At 42.2% G+C, this 25125-nt stretch overlaps 1 protein-coding gene across 1 annotated transcript in view; it reads left to right on the top strand.

The window, feature by feature from the left end:
• STN1 (STN1 subunit of CST complex) overlaps positions 1-16644 on the top strand; it is a 43902-nt gene extending 27258 nt beyond the window's left edge. The window contains exons 6-10 of the mRNA XM_054983065.1: positions 258-369; positions 1293-1461; positions 9943-10065; positions 10498-10570; positions 15247-16644. Of these exons, the coding sequence (XP_054839040.1) occupies positions 258-369; positions 1293-1461; positions 9943-10065; positions 10498-10570; positions 15247-15404 (635 nt within the window). The 3' untranslated portion in view covers positions 15405-16644. The remainder of the gene's footprint in view (positions 1-257; positions 370-1292; positions 1462-9942; positions 10066-10497; positions 10571-15246) is intronic.
• The last annotated feature ends 8481 nt before the right edge of the window (positions 16645-25125 follow it).

The following is a 25125-nucleotide window of genomic DNA, read 5'->3' as shown; positions in this document are numbered from 1 at the left end:
TTAAGTTGTCCTGAAGGGTGGTATATAAATCGAATGTTTTATCATCATCATCATCATCATCATCATCATCATCATCTTTCTAACCACTACACAACACTGGCTCACTAAGGGGTTCCATACAGGACATGGTAAACTCAGACATTCAGAGTTATAGATAAAAGGGCTTTTGATATATTCATCATATAAAACTACTGACAAGTTTTTACTCCTAGAAACTCAGATGTTAATATGCTTGTGCTTCCCTCATATCTGTTCAGATAAAGTTGATGATCCAATCTGTGATGCTCAGATTTCAAGGATGCTGGAGCTCCTTCATCTATACCGAGAGATTTATGATCAGACATTTCAGCTCCCAGAAGAGAGACAGAGGTCAGTGAATATGAGATGCCAAGCATTCTGAAGTGCATGTTTTCTTGAAAAGTAGGTGTGTGCCAGAGTCAAAGCTGAGACATAAACATTTTCCTTTGAAAGTGGCTGTCCTATGGGACTGTGCAACTAGTGTGTCTTATGACTTGAGCACTGTGGTGAAATATTATTAAAACCTTTGACTATCAGTAAAAGAGATCTGGCCTACTCTAGTAAGGACACCATAAGGAGTAAGGACACCTTACTCTAGTAAGAATACAATCTGCAACATACAGTGCTTATGTATGCCAGTGGGAATTACAACACTATTAATGTTTCATTTTGCAAGAACTCCAGGCACTCCAGATAACACTGTATTGCAACCTTGCTCCAGTATCACAGTTCTTGGGGTATTTGCAGTGATGAAACTGTGTATCTGTGCGCGTGTATGATCTCTTTTCCACCTTGGATGTGAGGATCACCATTATGCTGGCAGGGTGACAGGAATTCATCCCTTACGTTCTTCACTTGTGCTGCAGTCACCCTCAGCCACTGAACTAATCCAAAAACCCCATTCCTGGGATTCAGGTGCCCTAGTTAAGGTGTAAATGGACTAAGAAGAGCTTGAAAACTTTTCATGCAGCATCTGCAATTAAGTCGTTTTCTGTAGCTTCTGACCATTCATTAAGCTTAATGTTCTGATGCTTTGTAACTCTGCAAGTAGGGAGGATATGGTGTCAACTCCAGGCACATCCACAGTAATTTTGGGTCCCAGAGCTGTCAGTTATGGTTGGGTTCAGAAGATCTTAAACAATTGCAAGGTTCTGTGCTAATACTGATTATAATGGTTGAGTGGTGTTCAGCAGAGCTGGAAAACTTAAATACAAAATTTTAGTCAGTCTTCAGTATAATCTTCATGTCTAATTTTAACTTTTCTTTGCCAATAGTGGTCAAGGTTCAGCAGGCCTGTTGGGTTCCATCACTATACTAAGTGAAAAAATAATGGACTTCCTATCGGGGAGCAAAACTCAGAACTTCTATCAGCAGGAACTGGAAACTGTGGATTCTTTGGTGTCACTAATTAGGCAGTGTGGACCCAATACCTCCACTGACCAAGTGAGTAATGGTGTCTTATTATGGAGGCACCATAAATCACTTAACTGCTAATCCAGCAACACAATAATGAATGAAATAACAGGCTTTTGCATAACCATTCCCACATGGAGACAACAAGACCTACACACATAAATCATAAAACCACTTTGAAAACCTGAGCTTTTTGTCCGTGATCATGAGGCATAGGACTATCATAAAGCCAGTGAAAGTCGAGTTTGTCAGAAAACTGAATGAAGTATGCCAAGCTTTAAGTACATAAGTAAGTGACTAAATGTGTCAGTGTTTGCTTAGGGGAGCAAGCTTATTAAAGTTGCATGTCCGCTGAAAGATGTGACTTAATAATGGCTCCAACTTGCAAACTCTCAAAGCTTTGTTAGATAGCTATGTTGGAACCTGGGAGACTCTTCACAGACAATTCATCAGTTGAGTGACAGGCCTGAGTGGTTCTGAACTTAGTCAATGGCAAGATAAATTAATCTCAACATATTAAATAGATGGAACTTGTTGTAGGAAATTGTCAAAAGAATGCAGACATCTGCTCTGTATTACACATCCCTCCTCTTCTTGGATATTTTCAGCCACTTCAGAGCAAAACTTGAGGGTGGGTGTGAGGGGGGCTCCATGTCCAAAATTCTAATTAGGATCAGAGTTGTACATAAAGGAACTGCTTGTTTGAGATGTGGGCTGTTTTTCAATAGCATAAGATTTCTGTCTCTTATTGTGCTTCTGGTTAAATAGAAATTTTGTTTATAAAAGGCTCATAACATGCAGAGAGTAAGTTCATGTGCCAGATATGCACCTGGAGTAAATTTGAATGACTCCAGTGCAGATCAAGTTATGCATATCCACATCAGATGCAAATCTGGCCCAAATGTACATATTTATTTAAAAATCTTATTTGTGTTAGTAGCAAAGGTTGAACACCAGTATTTAAATCTCTGTCTCTTTAACAAAAGTCTTTGCCTTTCATTACCTCTGAACAGAAAAGAGAAAAAAAATTGGCAAGCAATGGTTTTGCTTCAGCCTTAAGGCTGATGTTTTAGATTCCCAGCACTGTAGGAGGGTATTTAAATCCCCAAGAACTGTTCACTGAATTAAAGTAACAACAAAACTGCCTCCCATTCTTACTGGGCTCTGTGAACTCCTTCCTGGTGGTTGCTTCCTGGCAACCATTTGTTTTCATAAAAGAAATGCTTGTCATTAAACTTTAATAAAGCAAATAGGCTTGGATTTTAACAAGTATCCTGCTGATCTGTGGCAGAAAAATACAAATAAAAAAATCAAACAGCAGAGAAGGAACCAACTTCTCCAAAGCAGCTGCTATAACAAGCAATTTGGACATAAGTTGAAAGTTCTTTGTATTTGTGTAGTTTGTTGGATTAAGGGCCAAGTAGACCCCTTACTGTGACACACAAAGGAATAGCATTGCTGCTACCATGTCAGATATCCTTGATTCCTCCCGTTCCGTGTATCAAGTATCCATTTGGAGTTATTCTGATAATATGTTTGAGTAGTCTGGGAGTCCTGTAAAATCTCATCCCTGCTGTGGCCTTATAAAGTGACTCTAAGGAAGTCAGATCTCTCAGCCATTAGTATCTTTCTCTTCTCCACTCCGTACTACCACCAGGGCCAGATTGAGGGGGGCAGGGGGGGAGTCTGCCCCCGGCGCCACCAGGGATGGGGCGCCAGGAGCAGCTGCCAGCAGCCAGAGGGCGCAGGCAGCAGCGCGGGCAGCCTCGCAGCCCCCCACGCTGCCTTTCGCCTGCCCCACAGGACAGGGCGGCTGGCTTGCCGCACACCCCGTCCTGCAGGGCAGGCAAAAGACAGCGCGGGGGGCTGCGGGGCCGCCTGAGCCATTTGCCCACCCCGCAGGATGGCGAATGGCACAGGTGGCCGCGCTGCCTTTTGCCTGCCCTGCAGGGCAGGGGGTTCGCGGCAAGCCGGCCGCCCCCTGTCCTGCGGGGCAGGCGAAAGCAGTGCAGGGGGCTGCGAGGCCGCCCGCGCCATTCGCCTGCGAGGAGGCGAATGGCGCGGGCGGCTTCCCAGCCCCACACACTGCCTCCGCAGTTCCGCCCTGTGCGATGACATCACTGAAGTGACGTCATCACGCGGCACGGGGAGTGCCCAGCCTAGGGTTGCCCCGGGCGCAGGCAACCCTAGATCCGGCGCTGACCACCACTACTCCATTTGCCTTTCTTTTGCTTAAAGCACACTGGCAGGACCCATGTATCCCCTCATACCTGACTGCTGATGGTTTAGCTCTTACTATGGTTAGGTAATTTCATACACAATATGGTTTGCTCTAAACCCAGCCATTACAAATCAATAAACATAGAGCAAGATGGTGGTTGGGATGTGAAGCAGATGATGAGATCTGTTCTTAGTCTTTCCAAAGTGATGCCCCTCAGCTGCCACCCCATTGCTGAACTTGCACATTCCTATAAAGGGCTCTTGGATCAAATTCTGTTGGTTGATTGATGCATCTGATTTATGATGTGCAGAATTTGGGAGCCTTTACAAACATTAACTTCTTAGTGTAATACAGTTGTTCCTTTTTTGCACACTGTTCAGACATCTCCCTTTGCCTTTCTCTTAGAGGCTTTTTGTAGCACTGGATGGTGTGTAGAAAATTGGGAGTTGTCCTGCCTCAGATAGTGAATTCACTACTATTGCCTTATGGAATGTGTGATTGTTAACCTATTATAGTAGCATGCTAGAGTGTGAACTTACTGTTTGCCTCTGTGGCTTGCTAGGGCTGCATCAGCATCAAAACTCTCACATGCCAGTTTTTAACTTTTTTTCATTTAATGTTTTTAAAGTTCCAATTGCAATAAGGTAAGTAAGCTTGAATTTTGACATGGGTATTTATTCCTCTTGCACTAATGAAACAAGTGGTCTTGATTCCTTTTTGTTGCATGTTCCTTTAGGAATCATAATGTCAAGATGAGCTTATTTGTCCTATCTTCTACCATTCCTCTTGGAACTGAGATCTGCCTTACAGAGCTAATGTAGATGAGAGTGAATTGCAGAGGATCTTATTCCACTAAAAACGTCCCTTCCCAGCGCTTGCTTCTTTGCATTCCTTTTACTTAACTCATGATTTATTATAATTTTATCTCATTTGAACTGGGCCATAGAACGTGGATCAAAAACACACACACAGTGGATCCAGGGACAGACATGGGGGATTTTTCTACAAGCCTAGGGGAAACCCCAGGTCTGCAGGAAAATATGAAATATAAAAAAATATATATTGTGGGTTAGTAAAACCCAGAAATAATAACATCAATGTCTGCTTCTTAAAGCGTGCTCTGAGATCTTATGAAACTAAGTTGGGAGATCTTGGTGGCTATTTTAGGGATTGCTGCTACTAGGCAAGCTACAGCTAACATTGCCAATGATTCTAAGCCTCTGTTAGTGTCAAAGTGAGGGAGTGGGAAGGGACAGACTTAAACATGTAAAAGACAGGAGGGAAGGAAGGTAAAGCTGGGGGGTGGGGGAGCAGAAAAAGTGAAAAAAGGAAAGCTGAAGATGATGGAGGCAGAGACTGCTAGATCTTGTTTCCTGAACCGTGCAAAACCACATTTTAATTATATACTATGTTCAGTGTCCTGAGACAAGCAATACTTCATTAGTAAAGGTGTGCTGTTTTATAATGCCATTTTTCTGGGAGTATCAAATCACTCGCTGTACTGAAACCTCTCAACAGTGTTATTCATAATCTGGGTTTTTTTTTTAACCTTTTCCACCTTCCATTCTATCTGTAATCTTAAAGCCAGAACTGACACACATTTAGTCAAGAGGCTTTTAAAGTGTTTGACTAGTGTCCTGTGCTTTAGGTATTTGGGAACTGAATTGATGTCAGCCTAGACCTTCAACTGGGAATCCTCTCAAGGAATGTCGTCTAGATTAACCCTCCCCCCCTCTGTGTTTGCTGAGCAAGATAAACTAGCGCAACACATGTTGTTGGTGAATGAAAGCTTGTACCAAACAATACTAAGTACAGACCAAAAGCTTGCCCCTTTACGTGTTAATTATGAAATCCTGACAGCTAACTAAGCTGTCAGTAGCTCAGGCTATTGATTCCTCGTGCATATGTTCAGTTGTCTTGGGATTTCTGGAGCGGCCTGTTGTTTCTGTCTTCATTTCATGGAAAGGCAGGGCCCCTGTCCTCTACTTGACCTCCTACATTCTGGGAATCAAAATAATTGCTGATAGGTTATCTCGTAGGTCTGCCTCTTTCTCCCACCTGAGATAAGCTCCCTATATCTGAAACAGATTAAGCTGGACTCCTGTTGAGCTTCAAATCCTTCAAACTGGAGCACGCTACTGTACAGCTGAATTATCCCTATTTTTTGCTGCCTCATTTCCTAATATAGCATCAGTTAATAGATAATATTCAGTCTGTATGCTAGTGCCTTTTAACTTTGTCAAATCATACATATGAGAAAAGGGCAGAGACAGACACTTAACAACTCCTAGGAGCTTCCACCAATGTTCTACTTTCAAAACATAAGAGCTCTAATGACTGGGGGTGAGGGAGGAGCCCCAGCTTTTCAACATGTAGCCAAGAACTCTTTAAACAATAACGCACTTCACCACATCATGCACTGTAGAACCACATTGCATACTTGTATCACCAGGGTGGGGATTGCCAGCATTTTCTTCTGATAATAGATAGTTGGGATTCTGAAAACATTTTTAATTAGCCATCTTTTAATACAGGAGTACAAAATTACAAGAAAATCTATAGGACACATACAGGCAGTAATATTTAGAAAAGGAAATACTGAACATATTTTCACCCCAAGAAAAGAAGATTGAAGTCGAATTTGCCTTGGTAACATCCTTCCAGTATTTAGAAAAGAAATTATACTCTACTGCCACAGACAGAGGAAGCAAATTTAAATTACAGGAAAGTACATTTTAGAATAGATGTTAGGGAAAACTTGAACAATAAGAGAGCATTTGGGCATTGTATCAAATTACTTAGAAATGTAATTCTCGGTAGGCATTTAAAGAGCTTGTCTCTACTACAGAGACAGCTCTGGATGATCAGGTGTGTTCTTTATAGCCTAGTTACTCAGGATGTTCCATGCTGATCAGCAAGGATTTGGACATGAATGAGGCACATCTGACCTATTAGAGCTACCACTTATCTGCACTGGCAGCAGATGGGAATTGATGTAGTGCAGTATAATAGCATAATTGCACTGAAAAGAAAAGGATCTTCTCCCTCTGAGGCGGAGGGCATCTTGGTAGGTGATTCCCACCCTCCATTCAAGGAGGCAGGAACAAAGACTTTCCACTTCGTCTCATTTGTGGGAGTCGCCCATCTCTTCATTTCTTTTCCTGCCTCAACAGGGAGGGCATTTCGGAATAGGAACTGTCTCACCTATTGGTTTTTCTTCCCTTCCTTTCAACCTACTTCTACCTCGAGATTCTTATTCTTGTGCCTTTCTTCAATTCCTTCTAAATTTCTCTCTATCCTGCTCTATTTTGTATATCGACATGAAGAAACTTCAGGGGAAGACTTCTTCAGACAGGAGAACTTATTGGCTGCCACCATTTTCTCCAGATCTAACAGCATTACAGAGCGTGTGAGGGCAGCAACAGCTTCCTCTCAGAAGGAGAGCTAGAAGCCTCCTTCACTGTCGTTCCCGGTAGCAACACCAATGCAATCGGCAGCACAGATCACTCAGAAGGCACAGTGGCTGCCATTCCCAATGTGAAAAGATCAGAGGCTCAAAAGTGCGCCAAAAAGAGGCACCATTCCTCCCTACCTCAGGAAGCTGCAGCAGCCATTTCTGGCCGACCAGCTCAAACAACCTTACCAACTTACCGGGAGGTGGCTGCAGAGTGGTTTTCTCACATCCATAAGCCAATCAATGGATGTAGGACCCAGCGAGAGCCAGTCAAGCTATTTTGCAGCTCTACAAATAGCAACAGTCCCAGGGTCCAGTGCTGACAGAGAAGGTCTACTTGTGAGTAATGCATTGGGCTCAGGAACCGCAATATTATCTCTGGATTTCCTAAACTTGATTAGACAAACTATGAGGGAAGAGATTGCAAATTTTTGTCAGAGTGATGTAGGAAGACACAGGTCTCCCTCCGATTCATCCTCCTGCCTCTCCCAGAGAGGGAATTTTAGAAGGGGTAGTTTCATAGAAAGAAACCTAGCGAATCCACTAAGGCAGCTAGAAAGGAAACTTATACCAGAAAGAGAGAAGCAACTCCCAATGGGAACCAGACATTTATGCAGACAGTGAAAGTGAAGAAGGAACTGCTGTAGCATAATGGTTAAGTGATTGAACTACAGGTTAGCACTCTGCTGGTTTGAATCTCACTGCTGCCTTGAACTCGCTGGAGGGCCTTGGGTAAGCCACTCCTCTTGGCCCCAGCTCCCTAGCTGTATTGTGGGGGTGATAATAGTGGTACTGACTTTGTTCACTGCTCTGAGTAGGCTGCTTGTTTGTCTAGAGGAGCAGTATATAAGCACAGTTAATATTATTAACTTCCCCTTCCCTGAATGTTTTGAGAAGCTATTAAAGGTGGAATGGGTGGAACCTATGGCTAACAGGCATTTTCTAACCTTTATTAAGAAACGGTATGCTTTACCATCATTTACTAATCAGTTGTTTAGATCCCACTAGCAGTATTACCGTTGCAGCATTACAGTCATCTCTGGACTTCTGTCAGAAGATGATGAAGGCATGATCCGGGATAGTCTGGACAAATGGGCCAACTTTTCCCTAAGAAAAGCTCATGAAGCCACTTCAGTGGCCATCAAAGCCTCTGCCATCACCTCAGCAGTATCAAGAACAGTTATTGTCTGGTCTAGAAAACTTCAGCTCATCCCAACCAGCAACTATTGTCTAGTGGTGGGAGCCAACAGAATCCTCAAATTTAACTAATTCACTGCAGATACAATGTTAGATCCCCTAATCTTTTTATCCTGGGCTATGACATCTGCAGCTGCTGCCAGAAGAACTTTATGGCTCCAGGCCTGGCAAGCTGACCTCCACATCAAGTCAATAGTTACAGCCTACCTGTTTCAAAACAACAGAGTATTCGGGGACACTCTTGATAACATCCTTATTGAAATCAGAGATAAGAAAAAAGTGATGCCCAAGACACTCAATTGCACTGTCAGGAGACTCTTTGGAAATTACAACTTTTGCTCCCCAAGTGTTATGAGATTCAACAAAGACAACAGGAGATAAAATTGGAGATCATCTAGACAAGCATTCAGAAGAGGATCTTTCTACAATCATTCCAACAAACAATTCTCAAACAGAACTAACCAACGAGCTCATGACAACATACCAGTCAAAGCCCGACTATGAACCAATTCGGGGGAGGGGGCTGCTACACTTTTGAGAAATGTGGATCAACTCTCAGGCAGACATTTGGTTCTTGGAGATAGTTACCAGAGGATACTCCATAGAATTCATCTGACTCCCACTGGGATATTTTCTCGTCTTCCCCCATTCACAAGGATTCAAAAAAGCTTCACAGAACCTATGCTGCTATCCAACATCTCTGCAGTATTTGGGCCATAGAACCTGTCCTTCCTGCAGAAAGGGGACAAGAAGTATATTCCATGTTCTTCACAGTGCCCAAAAAGAATGTAAATTGCTGCTGCTGTTAGAAGGGCGATACTAGACTTGAAGTATCTCAGTATCAAACTGAGGTACTTCAGGATGGAGATGCTGAGATCCATCACAGAATCCTTGCTACCAGAGGAATACCTTACTTAACTAGTTCTAATGGAAACGTATCTCCACATTTAGATCTTTTTCGGACACAGAAGATTCCTCTGTTTCTTCATGGGGGGGGGGCCTCTGTTTATGTGGAGCCAGTTTGGAGTAGTGGTCAAGAGTGATAGGACTCTAATATGGAGAACTGGGTTTGATTCCCCACTCCTCCACTTGAAGCCAGCTGGGTCACCTTTGGTCAGTCACAGCTCTCTCAGAGGTCTCTCAGCCCCACCTATCTCAGAGTGATTGTCATGAGGATGATAATAATAATATCATGAGGATAATAATAATAACTTTGTAAACCGCTCTGAGTGTGGCATTAAGTTGTCCTGAAGGGCAGTATATAAATTGAATGTTGTATTTTTTACTTCTTTTTCATATATTTTTCATCTTTTTTTCTATCTCCTTCCTTTTAATCTTTTGCTAGTTTTATCTTTTTGTTTTCTAAATTAATAAAAATAAGATTTTTTTAAAAAAGGATCAGTCTCTCATGAGGTAATTATTTTGACAGCAAATGCTTTCATTTGTTGTTTTTTCCAACCTTTTTTATCTACAGGGCGGCACTCTTGCTGCTGTTTGGAGGAGAGGGCTAGAGTGCTTTGATTCCATGTATAGATCTGAATAAACAACCTGTTATTGTATTTGACTTGCCTGCTCCTCCCTGTCTTTAAGGGTGCCACCCTAAAATATGTCATCTTTTTTTGTCTGTGTTTCCACCCAGATGGATTCCAAAGCTGGCCTCTCTGCCAAACTGATTAGGAACTCATTCACGGAAGCAATAAAGGTGCTACAGGAAAAAGGAGCTATTTTCCAGAAATCAAAGAATCCCAATGATGTCTACTGTGTAAGTATTTAAGCCCCATATAAGCACCTATAAGTGAGAGAGGCTTCAAATAAAGACCTTACCCATGTAAATATTCTATATGTGCTCCTATCATATCTAAATACAATGTAGGATATACCATAGGCATGGATAGGTTTTGTCATCTGGGATGCTAGGCCTTACGCCACTTCTAAATTAAGCCTCATTGTTAAAGAAATAGATTGGTAAATGGAAACCATGAATCAGGACACAGATTATTTTCTTTAGTCTTCAAAAAGAATAATGGTTTGAATATGGTCGGTGTAACTTATAGAGCTTTTTTTCATTTTGGAGCTACTGTGGAGTTTTCTTTTCTATCCTTGTATTAATTGAGAGAAAGCAAGCAGAATGGTTGCCATGTTCCATACATTATAAAAAAGATTCATTCAATGGAATTTCTCTTCTTTCCTGTAGGTGACCAAGCAGGATAAAGAACTGCACAGAGTGACCCTTGCAATAATCAAAGCTGATTGTAAGAGGCCAAAATGTAAGTATGTTCAGTTCCCTAGTGACATACAAATAATTTAATTTCAATAAGCAAATGCTTTGAGAATAATATCAAAGCCAAATGGCTGCCACAGAGAGGGAGAATCCTTTGCAGTAATTTGAGCAGGGAAGAATGTGCAGAGTTTTCATTCTGCTTCTTGTTGGTTTCTGCAGCTGAATAAGATTATTTTTGGCTCTCACTGAGAATCAGTGATGTTGACTGGGCAGGTGGATGGGACAGAGAATTGGCAGAGTTTTAGAAAATATCTTCAGGTTTAGCATCTGCAGGAACAAATGTAATTGAGTAAGAAGGGATAGTAGTGGGGTGTGTCTAACCCAATACTGTGGCTTCTTTCCAAGATTTTCCACTCGCTTCTGATCAGCAGCTTCATACCTTCTGGTAAAATCCAACTGTTACCATTCTCATCTAGCCTCATGTGCTTTTCCATGTCACCTTTTACAGGCCATACAATTTAGTCCTATGCATGTTCACTCAGAATTAAGTCTCACCCTCTTAAGTAGGGTTTTCTCCCAGGTAGATACATAGGACTGTAGCCTTACAACACAGTTCTGAGCACGTTGACTTGGAAGTTAAGTCAGTGGCTCTTATTCCTTAGTAACTGTGATTTGAATTTCAGTCTTAATCTCTGGTATTCCTAGAGATTAAGACTGAACCCCCCCCCCCCCAATTTGAACAGAGTTTTCTTGGAACAATTGTATTTCACATATGAGAGAAACAGCATGATCCTGTTATTAGATGGAGTTTCTGTAAGCATGCTTCGTGGATAAGTATAATTTGCCAGCTGGAGGTATTTTATTAATGGTGTTAACACTCTGGTGGCTAGCAGCTGTTTCATTTGAGTATTAAATCTTTACCCCACCATTTCTTCAAGATGCTCAGGATTTCTTCTTCCCAACAATCTTGTGAGCTAGCTTATGTTAAGGCAGAGTGGCTGTTCCACAGTCACCCAGTAAGCTTCATGGCAGAGACAGGGCTTGAACAGGGCTTCCACAGTGACAGTCCAACACCCTCACCATGCACAGCAAAGACTCATCACAAAAGTGACATACCACTTGCTTTGGGTGGGGGCTGAAGTTTTTCTGTTTGAGTGTAGCTGGGAGAAGGAGAAACAAGTTTGGTTTGCAGCCTTTTGGCAGATCTACAAAGGGTATGCTGTTGCCTTTGGAGAACGGATGTTGCATTAAAGACACGCATTGTCTGCCTGTGTGCCTGCTTGACTGCATCCTCCCTGTTCAATTTATACGCATAACTCTTCTGTATTCTTTCCACAGAAAGAGATTGAACATATAAAATGGAATTGCCTCTGGAATTGCGTTACCACTCATGAAAGTGGGAAGACAGACAAATATATTATATTTAGCAATTTTCTCTCTGGCACTCAATAACAAGCTCTGTGCAAATTAATAACATATTCATATTCATTTCCTGCGCAAATGAAATTTTTTAGAGTAGGGGTCTCTAACTGGAAGCTTACTGAGTGCAGCAGAGTAGCTTTTGCATCCCCTAGAAGACCTAGAAAAAATCACAAAAAAATCTGTTCTACGCTTTTTAAACTTTTTTAAAAAAAACTTTTATTTCATAGGATTTTCCTCTATGTCACTTAGCTCATAGCTTCATTTCTGCTACTGGAGTGCTACTGGACTCAAACATTGTTCTCCAGCTTCATTTCTGGTGCTCTTTCTAGTCCATAATTTGTTTTTAAAACGGAACAAAACTTGGTAATGTGCTGGTGGGAGGCAGGAGCTTGGAATATTTTTCATTGCTCATAAGAAACTCATTAAAGATAAGGTTGGTGGCCCCTGCTGTAGAAATCCATTGCCTTGCTTTATAGCTTCAAGTATTAAGGAAGCTACTTTGATATGGTTTGTTCTTCGTCTAACAAACAAAGCTAGTTCTGAGATGGACATCTTGTTCTTTTCTGGTATCCCTGCAAATTAACAATAACAGTCTGCCCAAAACCTGAGCTCACGGGGGGTTATTTAATCATTTAAAATAATTAGTGTCCATTCATATCTGCACAAGACTGGGAACACAGCTAGCTGCTTGCCAGATGGCAGGGCATGTGGTGGAACAGATGCAGCAAGCGGGGGGTGGGGTGGGGTGGAGGGGTTGCCCCAGGGAGGGTGGGTGGTGGTGGTGGGGAGTCACCCCCCTCGCTTCATTATGCTCCGAATCTTCACGGAGCATACCGAAGCGATTCCCAAACCACTTGACGCTTTGGATTTCGGGGTATTCCGAATCGGTTTCCCGCTTCGGGTAAACCTGAAGCAGGAATACCGAATCTACCCACCCGTGCACAGCCCTAGTGCAGCCATGTGTAATACAACTGACGCATTTCTCTTTTATACACATAAAGAAAATAACCCAATATTAACAACCAAAATGGGTGCACTTTAAAATGGTAGCTAATTTCTTACACTAATTGTATTCTGTTTTCATGATTATATGTAGTACCATCTAAATATTAGTGGCAGGTGCTGTTGGATGAAAATTCTGTCAGCAGAGATTTTACACAAGATCCAATCTCTTTTAAATTAATTATGGAAATACCATATATTAAAAACCCATCTAAAATGAAGGTGTGTGTGTGTATGAGAGAGAGAGAGCCTTGTTAAAATATTTATTACTTAAAAGTTTGTTACACACTTTCACTTGCATAGTGAGCCTTGACCTGGAAACACTGCCCTCTAGAGGGCAGGAATTTCTACAGAGAAACTGAATAAGTGGTTGCCGGCTCTAGTGCAGAAGGAGGAAATGGACTCCAAGGGAAAGGCAGAGAAAAGGGTAAGGCATTTCTCTCCTGAGATTGTAGAAATGTTCTGTAAAAGTTCCAAAAGAAAAAAGCCTGTGGAAACGGAAAAGGCAGTTGGCAGAAGAGTGCCCATCTTCTGATCTGGGCATCCTGAATGTTTGCGCGATTGTGAGACACAGCAGCTTCTCAGAGCTAACCTAGTCCTTTTACAGCTAAAGGGGTTTTTGCACGTCTGCGCGTGTGCATGCGCGCGCGCGCGCGCGCACACACACACACACACACATATGGAAGAGCCCCTTGGTGCAGTGTGGTAAGCTGCAGTACTGCAGCCCAAGCTCTGCTCATGGCCTGAGTTCAATCCTGGCGGAAGCCGAGTCCAGATAACCAACTCAAGGTTGACTCAGCCTTCCGTCCTTCCAAGGTTGGTAAAATGAGTACCTAGTTTCCTGGGGGTAAAGTGTAGATGACTCGGGAATGCAGTGGGAAACCACCCCATAAAAAGTAGTGATGTGATGTCCCCCCATCGGTCAGTAATGACTTGGTGTTTGCACAGGGGACTACCTTTACCGCGCGTGCGCGGTGTCATATTTTCTTTTATCTTTCAGCTTTCCTTTCTCTGTCATTTTACCTACCTTCCTTCCTTCACAATTAGAAGAGGTTTCAAGGTATATGCATGCAGATTAGGGGAGGTCACTACACTGGCTGGAGCTTAGATTCAGGGATAAGCAATCCTTGCACACTTGCCAACATTGGACTGTTTTGCTTGGCATCCAGGGCCAGATTTCCTACCCATCTACATCACTGCTGGATCCTGTGCTGCAGGAGAAGGCAACAGGCATGGCTTATGCCCATCATCTGCCAGACTTGCACAGCTGCCAGCCAAGTCCCAGGTGAATTCTTCAGATGCTGGCCATGTTGCTGGGGCTTGGCATGTTCCCAGCATGTCTGGCTAAATACAACCCTTCTCTCCTCCACCATTTTGTTTGCTGTCACATTAACATCTTCATGGTAGATGCTGCATTTTTTGCCAAAAAGGGTTGCCGATACCTCTGGCTTAGGATAAACTGTTTAACAAATGCACACATTTGCTAGTGATTTTCTTGTGGCTTCTAGCTAGGAATATTTCAGGGATTCTTGATGCTTTCATACTGCTTGATGCCATTCTCAGCATTATTAGATACATTATTATGCATATGCATTTAATTTGTTTCTCTTTGCAGAAGACAGAAGGGCATTCCAAGAAAAGCACTGTTCCAATTTAAACCAATCTGCCTTGTGCTGCTGGAAGCACTCTTCTTTCTTTTCTTCCAGAGCAAACAGGTGTAGAGTAATATATCCATGCTACGTTTATATAGTTGGAAACAATGAACTTTATCTGCATCCTAAGAAAGAGCTAATTGTCAAACTTGATTCAAAGGAGAACTGAAGCTCTTCCTGCTTATCCAGGCATCCCCCCCACTTTTTTTTGTAGGTGTGTTGTGCCTGAAGGAGTACAAGAGTGTCAGACTTGGCACTGCACCTAACTGGATATCTAGTCTTGCAACTGAAAACTATATAAATGCAGAATGTCTCTATCACATGGATTTGAGGAGGGGTTGTACAGTTGAGTATTGTTTGAGAGATGCAGTGTGAAAGTTCTGTCACAGGAGACCAGCTATGGCTAGATGCTTGACTACTGGCTGGTATAAAATGATCAAAAGTGATGGTTCTCAAGGTAATTCCTGTAGATGACAAGTCTGCTTTCATTCCACTATGCAAGTCTGAGAATTCTTCCTTCAAATTTTGTGATATGGATGTATACGAGAAACAAGATCATTCTCCAGTTCTGTATGCTTGAACTAATGGCAGAGTTGTAACCTAGAGTGATCATCCACTCGTTTTCATGGTTGCTTTATTTTTGTAGATGCTGAGAAGGGCTGCCATCTTCGCCATGTTCTCAACTGTGTTCAACAGAAGTACAGCCCTTTTGTCACTGAAGCTGTGATTCGTTACCTCTTGGATCTAATGGAAAGCAACAGTGATGTTGTCACTACCATGGAAGAATATTACACTGTCTTTTAAGGGATTGACTTCTAGAGATGAAACTTTACCCAGTGGCAGTGTACAGTAAGGACAACTGCAACACCCTCACAGACTTGGCTGCATTCCTACTTTGAATCAGAAAACTTAGTTGATGCGGGATCATTACATTCTTACTACAAGTTTCAAAAGATGTAACTGGCTTTTCAGTCTCTCTCTTTTTCTGCTGTTCCAGGAACTAAAGACGGATTTTGTAGAGGTGTCATGTTGTGAATGCCCTCTTGTGGCTGGATATGAAACAAAACAACAGACTTTGCATTCAGGCTTTACAGTGTGATAAACATGAGATACCTGAAGAGATGAGAACAGTGAATGTTATAGGAGCTGCTTCCTCAGACTTTGTATTGTTCCTGACGCCTTCAGAGTTTTAAGCATCAGGCTGTTGTGTTGTACAGGGGGTTTTCCTCACGGGGATGGATCCTGTGCAGTGTCAGCAGAAGATCCTTAGATAAAGGGATTTTTCTCAACTCTCTTCTCTCCAGCTCCCTGTGAGCCTTGAAAAGCAGCTACCAATGGTTAGGGGACCTCATGTATGAAAATCCATGCAACATGGGCACTGAGAGGCAAAACTGGGTGAAATTGCCTTTCCTGTCTGATCTACCAGTGGTGTTTCTGAGGTTCTGCTCCTGGAAGAAGCAAAGAGGGGTGATTTCACTTGATTCTCCTCTTGCAGCCGCACAAGTTGCGTAGATTTCCATCCATGTGGGTCCCTTTATATTGCCTTTTATAAGGCTCTCAGGGAGTGGCTGAGGGAGGCAGGAAAATTCATCTGCTGCTGCCACTGTATAGAATCCAGCTGACTGTTCTCTAATTATGCTTTGGAAATTATACTGAGCTAAAGATCAGATTCCTCCTATCTTAAAAGGGAATAGGTTCTGCTGAAAAATCTCTAATTGGTTTTTCAGTTTTTAAAAACAAGGTATTCTGAGTCTTGACTACTTATTTTGCGTGCCTTTTGCAACTGGAAAGCATACAGGCACGTGTGTGCACTCCAAAAACAGCCAAAATTCATGTGTCCTTAACTACTGTCCCAACTCAGGGAATTTGGAGGAGGAGCAGGAGGCTTCTGTACAGCTGTGGTATTCTTGTCTCCTATAAGAAATCCACATCCTTGGTGTGATATACCTAGTTTTACTGTATTATCAATATATTGCTATCTTTGCTTTAAGAACACTGAAGACATGTTTGCATTAAAAATCAAGAGTAAGCCTGCTGATTTCCAAATTTTAAAAACTATTTTCTTTTTCATTATGGAAAGAGTTTAAAAATATTGCTTTTTCCCTTCCGTAAGGTAAAGGCTGGGGAGCTAAATAATACTTGTGGCGCTATTAGTATGAATGAGAACATACCTCTGACGCTCAGCATGTCCAATAGAACAGGATTTAACAAACTAACAGTATCTTGTTATCTAATTTGACCTACACTGTCTGGTTTTTATTACGGAAGGAGCATTTAAACTGGAATACTCAGATTTCAGCATAATTGAAGTGTATGCATTGAAGCTCACTCTAACCAGCTGTTGTTTGCTGCCATCTGGCAAGCTACCCCCATAGGCACTCCTCAACACTCATGTACTGCCCCACTGTTTGCTGCCCCATGCAAACCATCTCCAACATGGGGTCTATTCTTGGCTATTGCTTCTGATTTGATAGCTTCTTCATGTGCCTGCTGGAGTCTGGGCCTGTTATCAAGACACAGACAGACAAATGGAGACCGTAACACAGTAGCAGAAACATGCTGCCCTTCAGTGAATTATGCAAACTCTGTGGCACCACATGTCTGAGAGGTAGTAGAAGAAACAACCAAGTTAAATTTCCTTACTACAATGGGAATCCCAGCTGCATCAGATCTGACTCTTTACCTTCAGCAAGAAGTGTCCAAGCCTTAAAAGGCCCACTGCCAAATATATTTCTATTCAGATATGTTGGTTAAATGTGAAGAGAGAAGATTCCAAGCTGTGGTCACTCTAAGGGCAAGGAGGAATGTCTTGTTGGAATTAAGATGAGAGGGAAGAAAATGCAAGGGGGTAGGGATGCATTTCCAGCTGAGCATGACTTTTGGAGTTACCACAGAAAAGCAAGAAAGTTTCCCATACATTAACTCTGCAGTGAAATTGTGAGCATGTTTAGATACACCCACTTATCTACATATATATGGCTTGTAGTTTACACTAAAGTTTCTTGTGTTTTAAAACACCCAATAATGCCTTACAGCTCCAGTATGGCTATATCTTCATTTTAACAACAGATAGACATGCTTTGTTTTAAACAGACTCTGAAACTTGTCTCTCACCTTTCTCCTCCTCTTCTGTAACACCATCGGAATGCCACATGATCTACAATTGGTCTTATTTAGGTTATGTATTTGGAAGGCAGGCTTCCAGTAGATAAGAGCCCAGTTCCAAGAGATACTGTCTGTCAAGAGTCTCTTGTTTGCCTCAGCACTCTGTGGCTTTGGCACAGAAAGCCTGTTTGTGTTCTGATTGCCACATGGACTGATTTGTAAATGCATGACTATCATATCCACATGCGTGAAGCAAACAAACCAAGACCTTTTCTTATGGTATATGGTAGACTTGTGCCTTGGGCAAAAGTGCACTGTTTCTGAGACTGTAGGTACTAGCTTTTTGGGATCTTGCGATGTAGTTCCCTAGCTCAACTGGAGAAGGAAGTTAAGATTTTTGATTTTTTCTTTCCTTTTGTTTTTAACAGTCTTAATTCACAGCAGAGCTGTAGCTAGAGAAAACCTTTCCTGCTGAGAAAATTGGAAAAGTCTGTCCTGTCCTTTCTTCCCTCCTTGTCTTGATGCCAAAAGATCTTCTTTTCATCTTGGCAACACAAATGTATCTTCTGGTATTTATTCTCTTTAAAATCCACCCCCCCCCCTGAAAAACTAGAATCTTGTAGAATAAAATAGATATATTTTCTGATGGCTCTACTAATACTTGTAGACTAGACCTTGGATCTTCTGATCTGATTTACATGCTGGTAATGTACCTTGTGACACATGGGGAAAAGTGCCTGCCTAGTCTGTCTTTAGCCACAACGTGGAGCTATTGGCACAAACTTGAGAAACAGCTGCAACTTGCAACTGTGCTCCATAAAGAAGTTTCAAATGTACTGGAACGTTTTTAAGCAAATGAATGTTTCATGTTATGCCCAAAGAGCAACTATGGCCAACAGAGTCCACGCTACCAGATGTAGGAACAACTGGATGGAGCTGGCTAATACACTGTAACCGAAGTCCCATCCAAAGGCAAGTTAATAATGAATCAGAGGTGGAAGTCAGAGGTCACAGCCAATCATTAGTCCTGGAATCTACAGTTAGGCTGTTCTGAAGCAAAGCTCCCAAGCAAAGCGCCATCGCACACAGCTAGATTTGATTCAGAAGCAAGTATAATTGGGAGTGAGGGTTGGAGGGCCCTAAAAAATAGCATGGAAGGGCAGAAAGGCAGCAGAAGTATAGTGTGTATTCTAGCTCAGACATGCTGATAGAAAGTTGTAGATAATTCTCCCATCAGTTGAACAGATCTGCTCTGGTAGGTGTAAAGTGCAGGACCCGTGGGCAATACTTGTTTCAGCCTTGATAAAGAAGCCTTCAGCCAACTGCAGAATCTCTGTAAGAATTCATTTGAACCTCAATAAGAACAATGAATTCCTATCACATTATATATGTTAAATTTGTTTACCATGTCTAGGAAGATTGTACTGGGTGGATGTTCTTAATTTAAAGACTTCTTCATGTTAGGAATTTTAGGAGTTTCCTATTTACTGAGGATGTAGGAAAAGCCTAAGGAATCTAGAGTAAATCAAATCTCAGTGGCAACCTCCCCATCTTTTCCTAATTTGGGTAGGTGATGTTAGGCTTTAATGTAGGAGCAGAACCACTGCAACTTATTCACAAAATGGAAAAAAATAATTGGTTTCAAAATGGAAAATCATATGGTGAGATACTTTTTGCTCATCAGCTACAGAGCAAAGGAAAAATGAGTAATAAATGCTATTCTCAAACTCTGCATCTGTTCCTGAGGACTGGAAGGTAGCTAATGTTGTCCCCATCTTTAAAAAAGGTTCCAGGGGAGATCCGGGAAATTACAGGCCAGTCAGCCTGACGTCAATACCGGGTAAGTTGGTGGAAACTATTATCAAAAATAAAATTAGTGGGCACATTGATGACCAAAAGCTGATGAGGAAAACTCAGCATGGGTTCTGTAAGGGAAGATCTTGTCTCACCAATCTGTTAGAGTTCTTTGAGGGAGTGAACAAACAAGTGGACAAGGGAGACCCGATAGATATTGTTTATCTTGACTTCCAGAAAGCTTTTGACAAAGTTCCTCATCAAAGGCTCCTAAGTAAGCTCAGTAGCTATGGGATAAAGGGCCAAGTCCTCTTGTGGATCGAAAACTGGCTAATTAATAGGAAACAGAGAGTGAGTATAAACGGGCACTTCTCACAGTGGAGGGTGGTGAGCAGTGGGGTGCCACAGGGGTCGGTATTGGGTCCAATGCTTTTTAACTTGTTTATTAATGATTTGGAATTGGGATTAAGCAGTGAAGTGGCTAAATTTGCAGATGACACGAAATTGTTCAGGGTGGTGAAAGCCAGAGAGGATTGTGAGGCACTCCAAAGGGATCTGTCGAGGCTAGAAGAGTGGGCATCCATGTGGCAAATGAGGTTCAATGTAGCCAAGTGCAAAGTAATGCACATTGGAACCAAAAATCCAAAATATAAATACAAGTTGATGGGGTCTGAACTGGCGGAGACTGACCAAGAGAGAGATCTTGGAGTCATGATAGATAACTCACTAAAAACGTCAGCACAGTGTGCGACTGCCATAAAAAAAGCTAATGCTATGCTAGGGGTTATTAGGAAAGGGATTGAAAACAAATCAGCCGGTATCATAATGCCTCTGTATAAATCGATGGTGAGGCCTCATTTGGAGTACTGTGTACAGTTCTGGTCGCCACACCTTAAAAAAGATATCATAGCACTGGAAAAAGTACAGAGAAGGGCAACTAAAATGATTAAAGGGTTGGAACACTTTCCCTATGAGGAAAGATTGAGGCGCTTGGGGCTCTTTAGCCTGGAGAAAAGACGACTGAGGGGAGACATGATAGAGGTTTACAAGATAATGCACGGGTTAGAGAAGGTAGAGAAAGATGTGTTTTTCTCCCTTTCTCACAATACAAGAACTCGTGGGCACTCTATGAAATTATTGAGCAGTCGGGTTAGAACAGATAGAAGAAAATACTACTTTACACAAAGGGTGATAAACACATGGAATTCGTTGCCACAGGAGGTGGTGGCAGCTACAAGCATTGCCAGCTTCAAGAGGGGACTGGACAAATATATGGAGCAGAGGTCCATCAGTGGCTATTAGCCACAGGAGATAGATGGTATTCTCTTTGTGGGGAGGTGGTGCTCTGTTGTCTTGGTGCTGGAAGGAAGGCAGTGGGAGGGCTTCTGGTGTCCTGGCCTCACTGACAGTCCTTTAGATGGCACTGGATTTCTAGCCACTGTGTGTGACAGAATGTTGGACTGGATGGGCCACTGGCCTGATCCAACATGGCTTTGCTTATGTTCTTATGTTCTTAAGTTACTGATACAATAATATATAGTCCCCTGAAATCAAATTTGAAGCCAGCAGCACACTATTCGGTGTGAGAAAGCTCATTCAAGCCCCGAATGCTGCAGATTTTCACAATGTTTATTTTTATGCAATTCTGAGAACTCTTCAGTTACTTTTTCCCATTGGTTAAAGCCAATGTTTGCTGCACTGTAATCATGCAGAAACCACTATCATGGATAGAGGGGCTGTAATAGGCCTCCAGAACGGGGCAGTGCAACAATGTTACGCCCAGGAGTGACATCATCATGCTGCCCTGGGAACTTTCCCAGCCCCTGTGCAATGATGTCACTTCACAGAAGTGATGTCATCATGGTGAGTGCCACCCCCCCACCCCACTGGGAGGGTAAGGAAATCTTGCAACCATAATCCTGGGGCATGCTATAGAGCAGGGATCCCCAACATTGTGCCCACGGGCACAGTTGTCCCACTGACACCTTTCCTGGTGCCTGCCAAGTGTTTTCAGAAAGTGGATGGAGTCAGGTGGCGCTTTTGCAAGCATGGCTTCTGATTGACAATTGGAGTAATGATTGACTGTGCACGTTTTTAAAGATATTGCTTTGGAAGAAACTGCTTCCACAGCACAAGGATTTTCACTGTCTCTCTGAAGGTAAGCTGTAGTATCCATTTTGTGGCTGGCTCCATCTCCAGCAGCCCTTTTGTGGCAGCCATATTGTTGCTGTACGGTAACCACCACACTGTGTCAGAATTTCAAATATGCCTGCAGGCCCAAAAAGGTTGGGGAGACCCCTGCTACAGGGTGAGCACGCAGTTATGTGTGTGTGACTTGGGGTGTTACTACCCTTTGACAGAGAACTAGAGGGCTCCTGTTCCTTCCATCCCTCTGAATAGAACATCAGAGAATTTACTAGTATTAATTAGATCTTGTGCATCCTAACCATACATCCATTCCAAAAAGTCCCTTTGCCCATATAAAACCAGCATGCACAAGGAAGGGGTTAAGACTTTTTTCCCCTGGCATGCTAATTTCCTGTGTTACAGTGGAGGATTTTTTGTCTTCACATGGGGAATGTTCAAACATACAGCATGTTACTAGCAGCCCAAAATGACAGGTTCCAGTAGCAGTAACATTATTAGTAGCATGCCTTTCTCACTGAGACACAAGATGCATTACAAGTATGATGATAAAAACTTTCAGTCAGTCAGTCAGTGGATTACAAAATATATGATCAGGTAATCAGTAAGCAGTTTAAAAGATATGATAATAACCTAACAACAAAGATTTCTAGCATGACTAATGTAATTGGGCTACAATTGCAGAACGGGGAAAAAGTAGAGCAATGCATACAAACATGTCTAAGTAACAAGACAATCAGTGTAGGAAAGACTTTATCCTGAATAAAAGTTGCCTCCTGAATTGATCCAGAACACCGCACCTTTGCTCCTGATACAAGAATGCCCTCCTGAACTTTTCCACTGTGCAAAATAATAGAAGCCTCCGGTGGGCAATGTCGGGGCTACCACTGAGAATGTTCATGAACAGGTTAACGTTAGTATTGTATTTAAGTCAGGACTTCTGCATATAACTGGCATGAGAGCTGCTTGTAGCAGTCATAGATAATGGTGGTCAGTTCTCTCAGAGGAAGATTGGACGAATCTCACAGCAATGGAAGAAAAGACAATCACTGTGGTATAAGAGATCAAATATCAGATTAGGACTCGAGTGCCCTCACTTGGCCATGAATCTCAGTATGCTTTAGGCAGTCAGTGTCAGGATAACCTACCTCACAGGGTTTTAATTCTGAGAAGAAAACAACCATGCATACCAACCATCCTGAGCGTCACAGAAAAAGAGTTGGGCAAAAACATACTAAGGCGGCAAAAGGGTACAGATAACAATTACGATTTCTGTAGAAACAGCTGCCTGGAGCACTCTGCCAAGCCTAGGTGCCACTCTCTCCTATTGCCAACTGGAGCGTAAGCCATAAAGGTTTGTGTCTGCATCATCAAGCTGATGATACAGTCTTTGTTATAAGTGAGAGCAGAGTGTCATTTCCGAGCCTGAGCTTTTTTAGTTGTCAAGCTGTAGCTAACTTGAGGTGATCTCATGGGATTTTCAAGGCAAGAGACATTCAGAGGGGGTTTGCCATTGCTTGCTTCTGCGCAGCTACCTTTGACTTCTGTGGTGGGCTCCCATCCAACTAGTAACCGGGGCCGATCCTCTTAGTTTCTGAGATCTGACCATCTCAGATCGCCATTGTGTATGATTGCTAGCTTGAGTACAGTGATTTAAATGTTAAAATACATGGTGTACCAAAAGCATGGTGTTCAGCATGCTCAAATTCCATACCCTTGCAAGAAAAAGGTGTTGGGGAAATAAAGTGGTCAGCATTGTCCAATTTGCACAAGGACCCATAAAGAAAATAATGTAAAAAATTATAGGTTGACAGGTAGTATTATCTTGAACCTGCTGTGTTGTGCTTGGCTTTGCTGATGGAGCATATTTCTCTCTCGCATTCACAGTACTCTCTCTCTTTTAACATAATAAAAAGGCTTCACAGAAATTCTCTGTGAAACTAACTCAGAGAAAGCCTGTCCTTGTTTGCTTTCTTTCAGCCACTTCCTGATCAAGATGTTCTCAATTTACAAGTCAAGAAGTTTAGAAGTTTGTCAATACTCCAAAGACCACCTAAGCCTTGGAGAGAAGAACTTCCAGAGATGTAGCTATACTCAGCTGCTGCACTGAAAGCCAGAGAAAGTCTTCTGGTGCTTTAAGGACTATCAAAGTTACTGTGGTGATTCTAGAAGAGTAGCCATGTTAGCGTGTAGCAGCAAAATAAAACAGGAGTTGACTGGCACCTTAAAGACTAACGAATTCTAGCACAAGTTTTGGGAAGTCAGAACTCACTTCAACAGATGTGTTGTACCTTAAGCTTCCCCCACTTTATCACATGCATGGCATTGTCCTTAGTTGGCAAATATACACACAGGTACAGAAGAAAAAAATGTAAACCGTGGAAGCAAATGGCCATGAAATGCAAGAAGCACAATTTATGACACTGCTGTGCAAAGTTCAACTGGATGTAAGGTAAGCACACAGCCCACTTAACAGCAGCAGACTTTGGCAAAGCCATCATCTCCCTGGCTTTGCTGAATTAATTCTTGTAAACAGTAGAAACGGGGGCACTTCTGGAACCAAACTGAAGCCAAAAAGGGGGGAACTCTTCCAGAATATAGCTTAGTACGTGCTCATTAACAACCAATTATTTAAAACATTTTTAAATTTTTATATATTAAAGTGCAAAGTGCTCAACATATAGTGCATAAATGACCATACCAATAAATATAATAAAAATATAGAAATATTCAGTTCACAGTCCTTCCAGTATATGACAGATTTCCTGAAGTAAATACATATAATGACGTAGTCCAACTGGTGAGGAAAGAATTCAACTAGTAAGAAGATAGTATCAAGAGTGCTGTAACCATGCTTCTGACTGTTTCCTGTAATCTAGATATGGACGTGCTGAAGGAAGGAAGGATGTCCCGTGATACGGACTCAGAATGAAGAAATCAAGCTGGTCCTCACAAATACAGAATTGAGCCAAGTGTATGGCTACATCAGCAGACCATACCCTGTGGTGTAGTATATAGTTCCTGTCCCTATGCATCAGACATTTAAAATAGGGACTTTGCTAGCTGTCCCTGATTTTTATGCCTTGGATATTGGATTTCTTCCAAAGCCTGCATTTTGTCAGGAACTCAACTGCTCCCTAGTATGTGACCTAAGGGTTATATCCATCCAATCAACCATCTGCTCTGCTCACAGAACAACATTTTCTCATTGTCCTTTTGCTGCAGGCCACTGTGCCCCCTAAATGCTATTCCTGGGGTTCAGGGGAATAGTGGCAACAGTACCAGATACAACATGGAGCTCTGAAGTGTGTGTGTGGCGGAGAGGGAACTTCAGTAAAATTCTCTCTTCCTTGTGGAAAAATGGTAATTGAGTACAACCTAAAATCTAGATTCTACTATAAGCAAACCCCCCTCTCTGGGCCCCAAATATGCCATATATTGTACATAAAAGGCATGAGCCACAAACAATAGTTCTGCATAG

This window comes from Eublepharis macularius, chromosome 6 (genome assembly GCF_028583425.1).
Source record: "Eublepharis macularius isolate TG4126 chromosome 6, MPM_Emac_v1.0, whole genome shotgun sequence".
Lineage (NCBI taxonomy): Eukaryota > Metazoa > Chordata > Lepidosauria > Squamata > Eublepharidae > Eublepharis > Eublepharis macularius.
The sequence above is the reverse complement of the archived record's forward strand: the minus strand, read 5'-3'. Positions and strand labels throughout refer to the sequence as shown.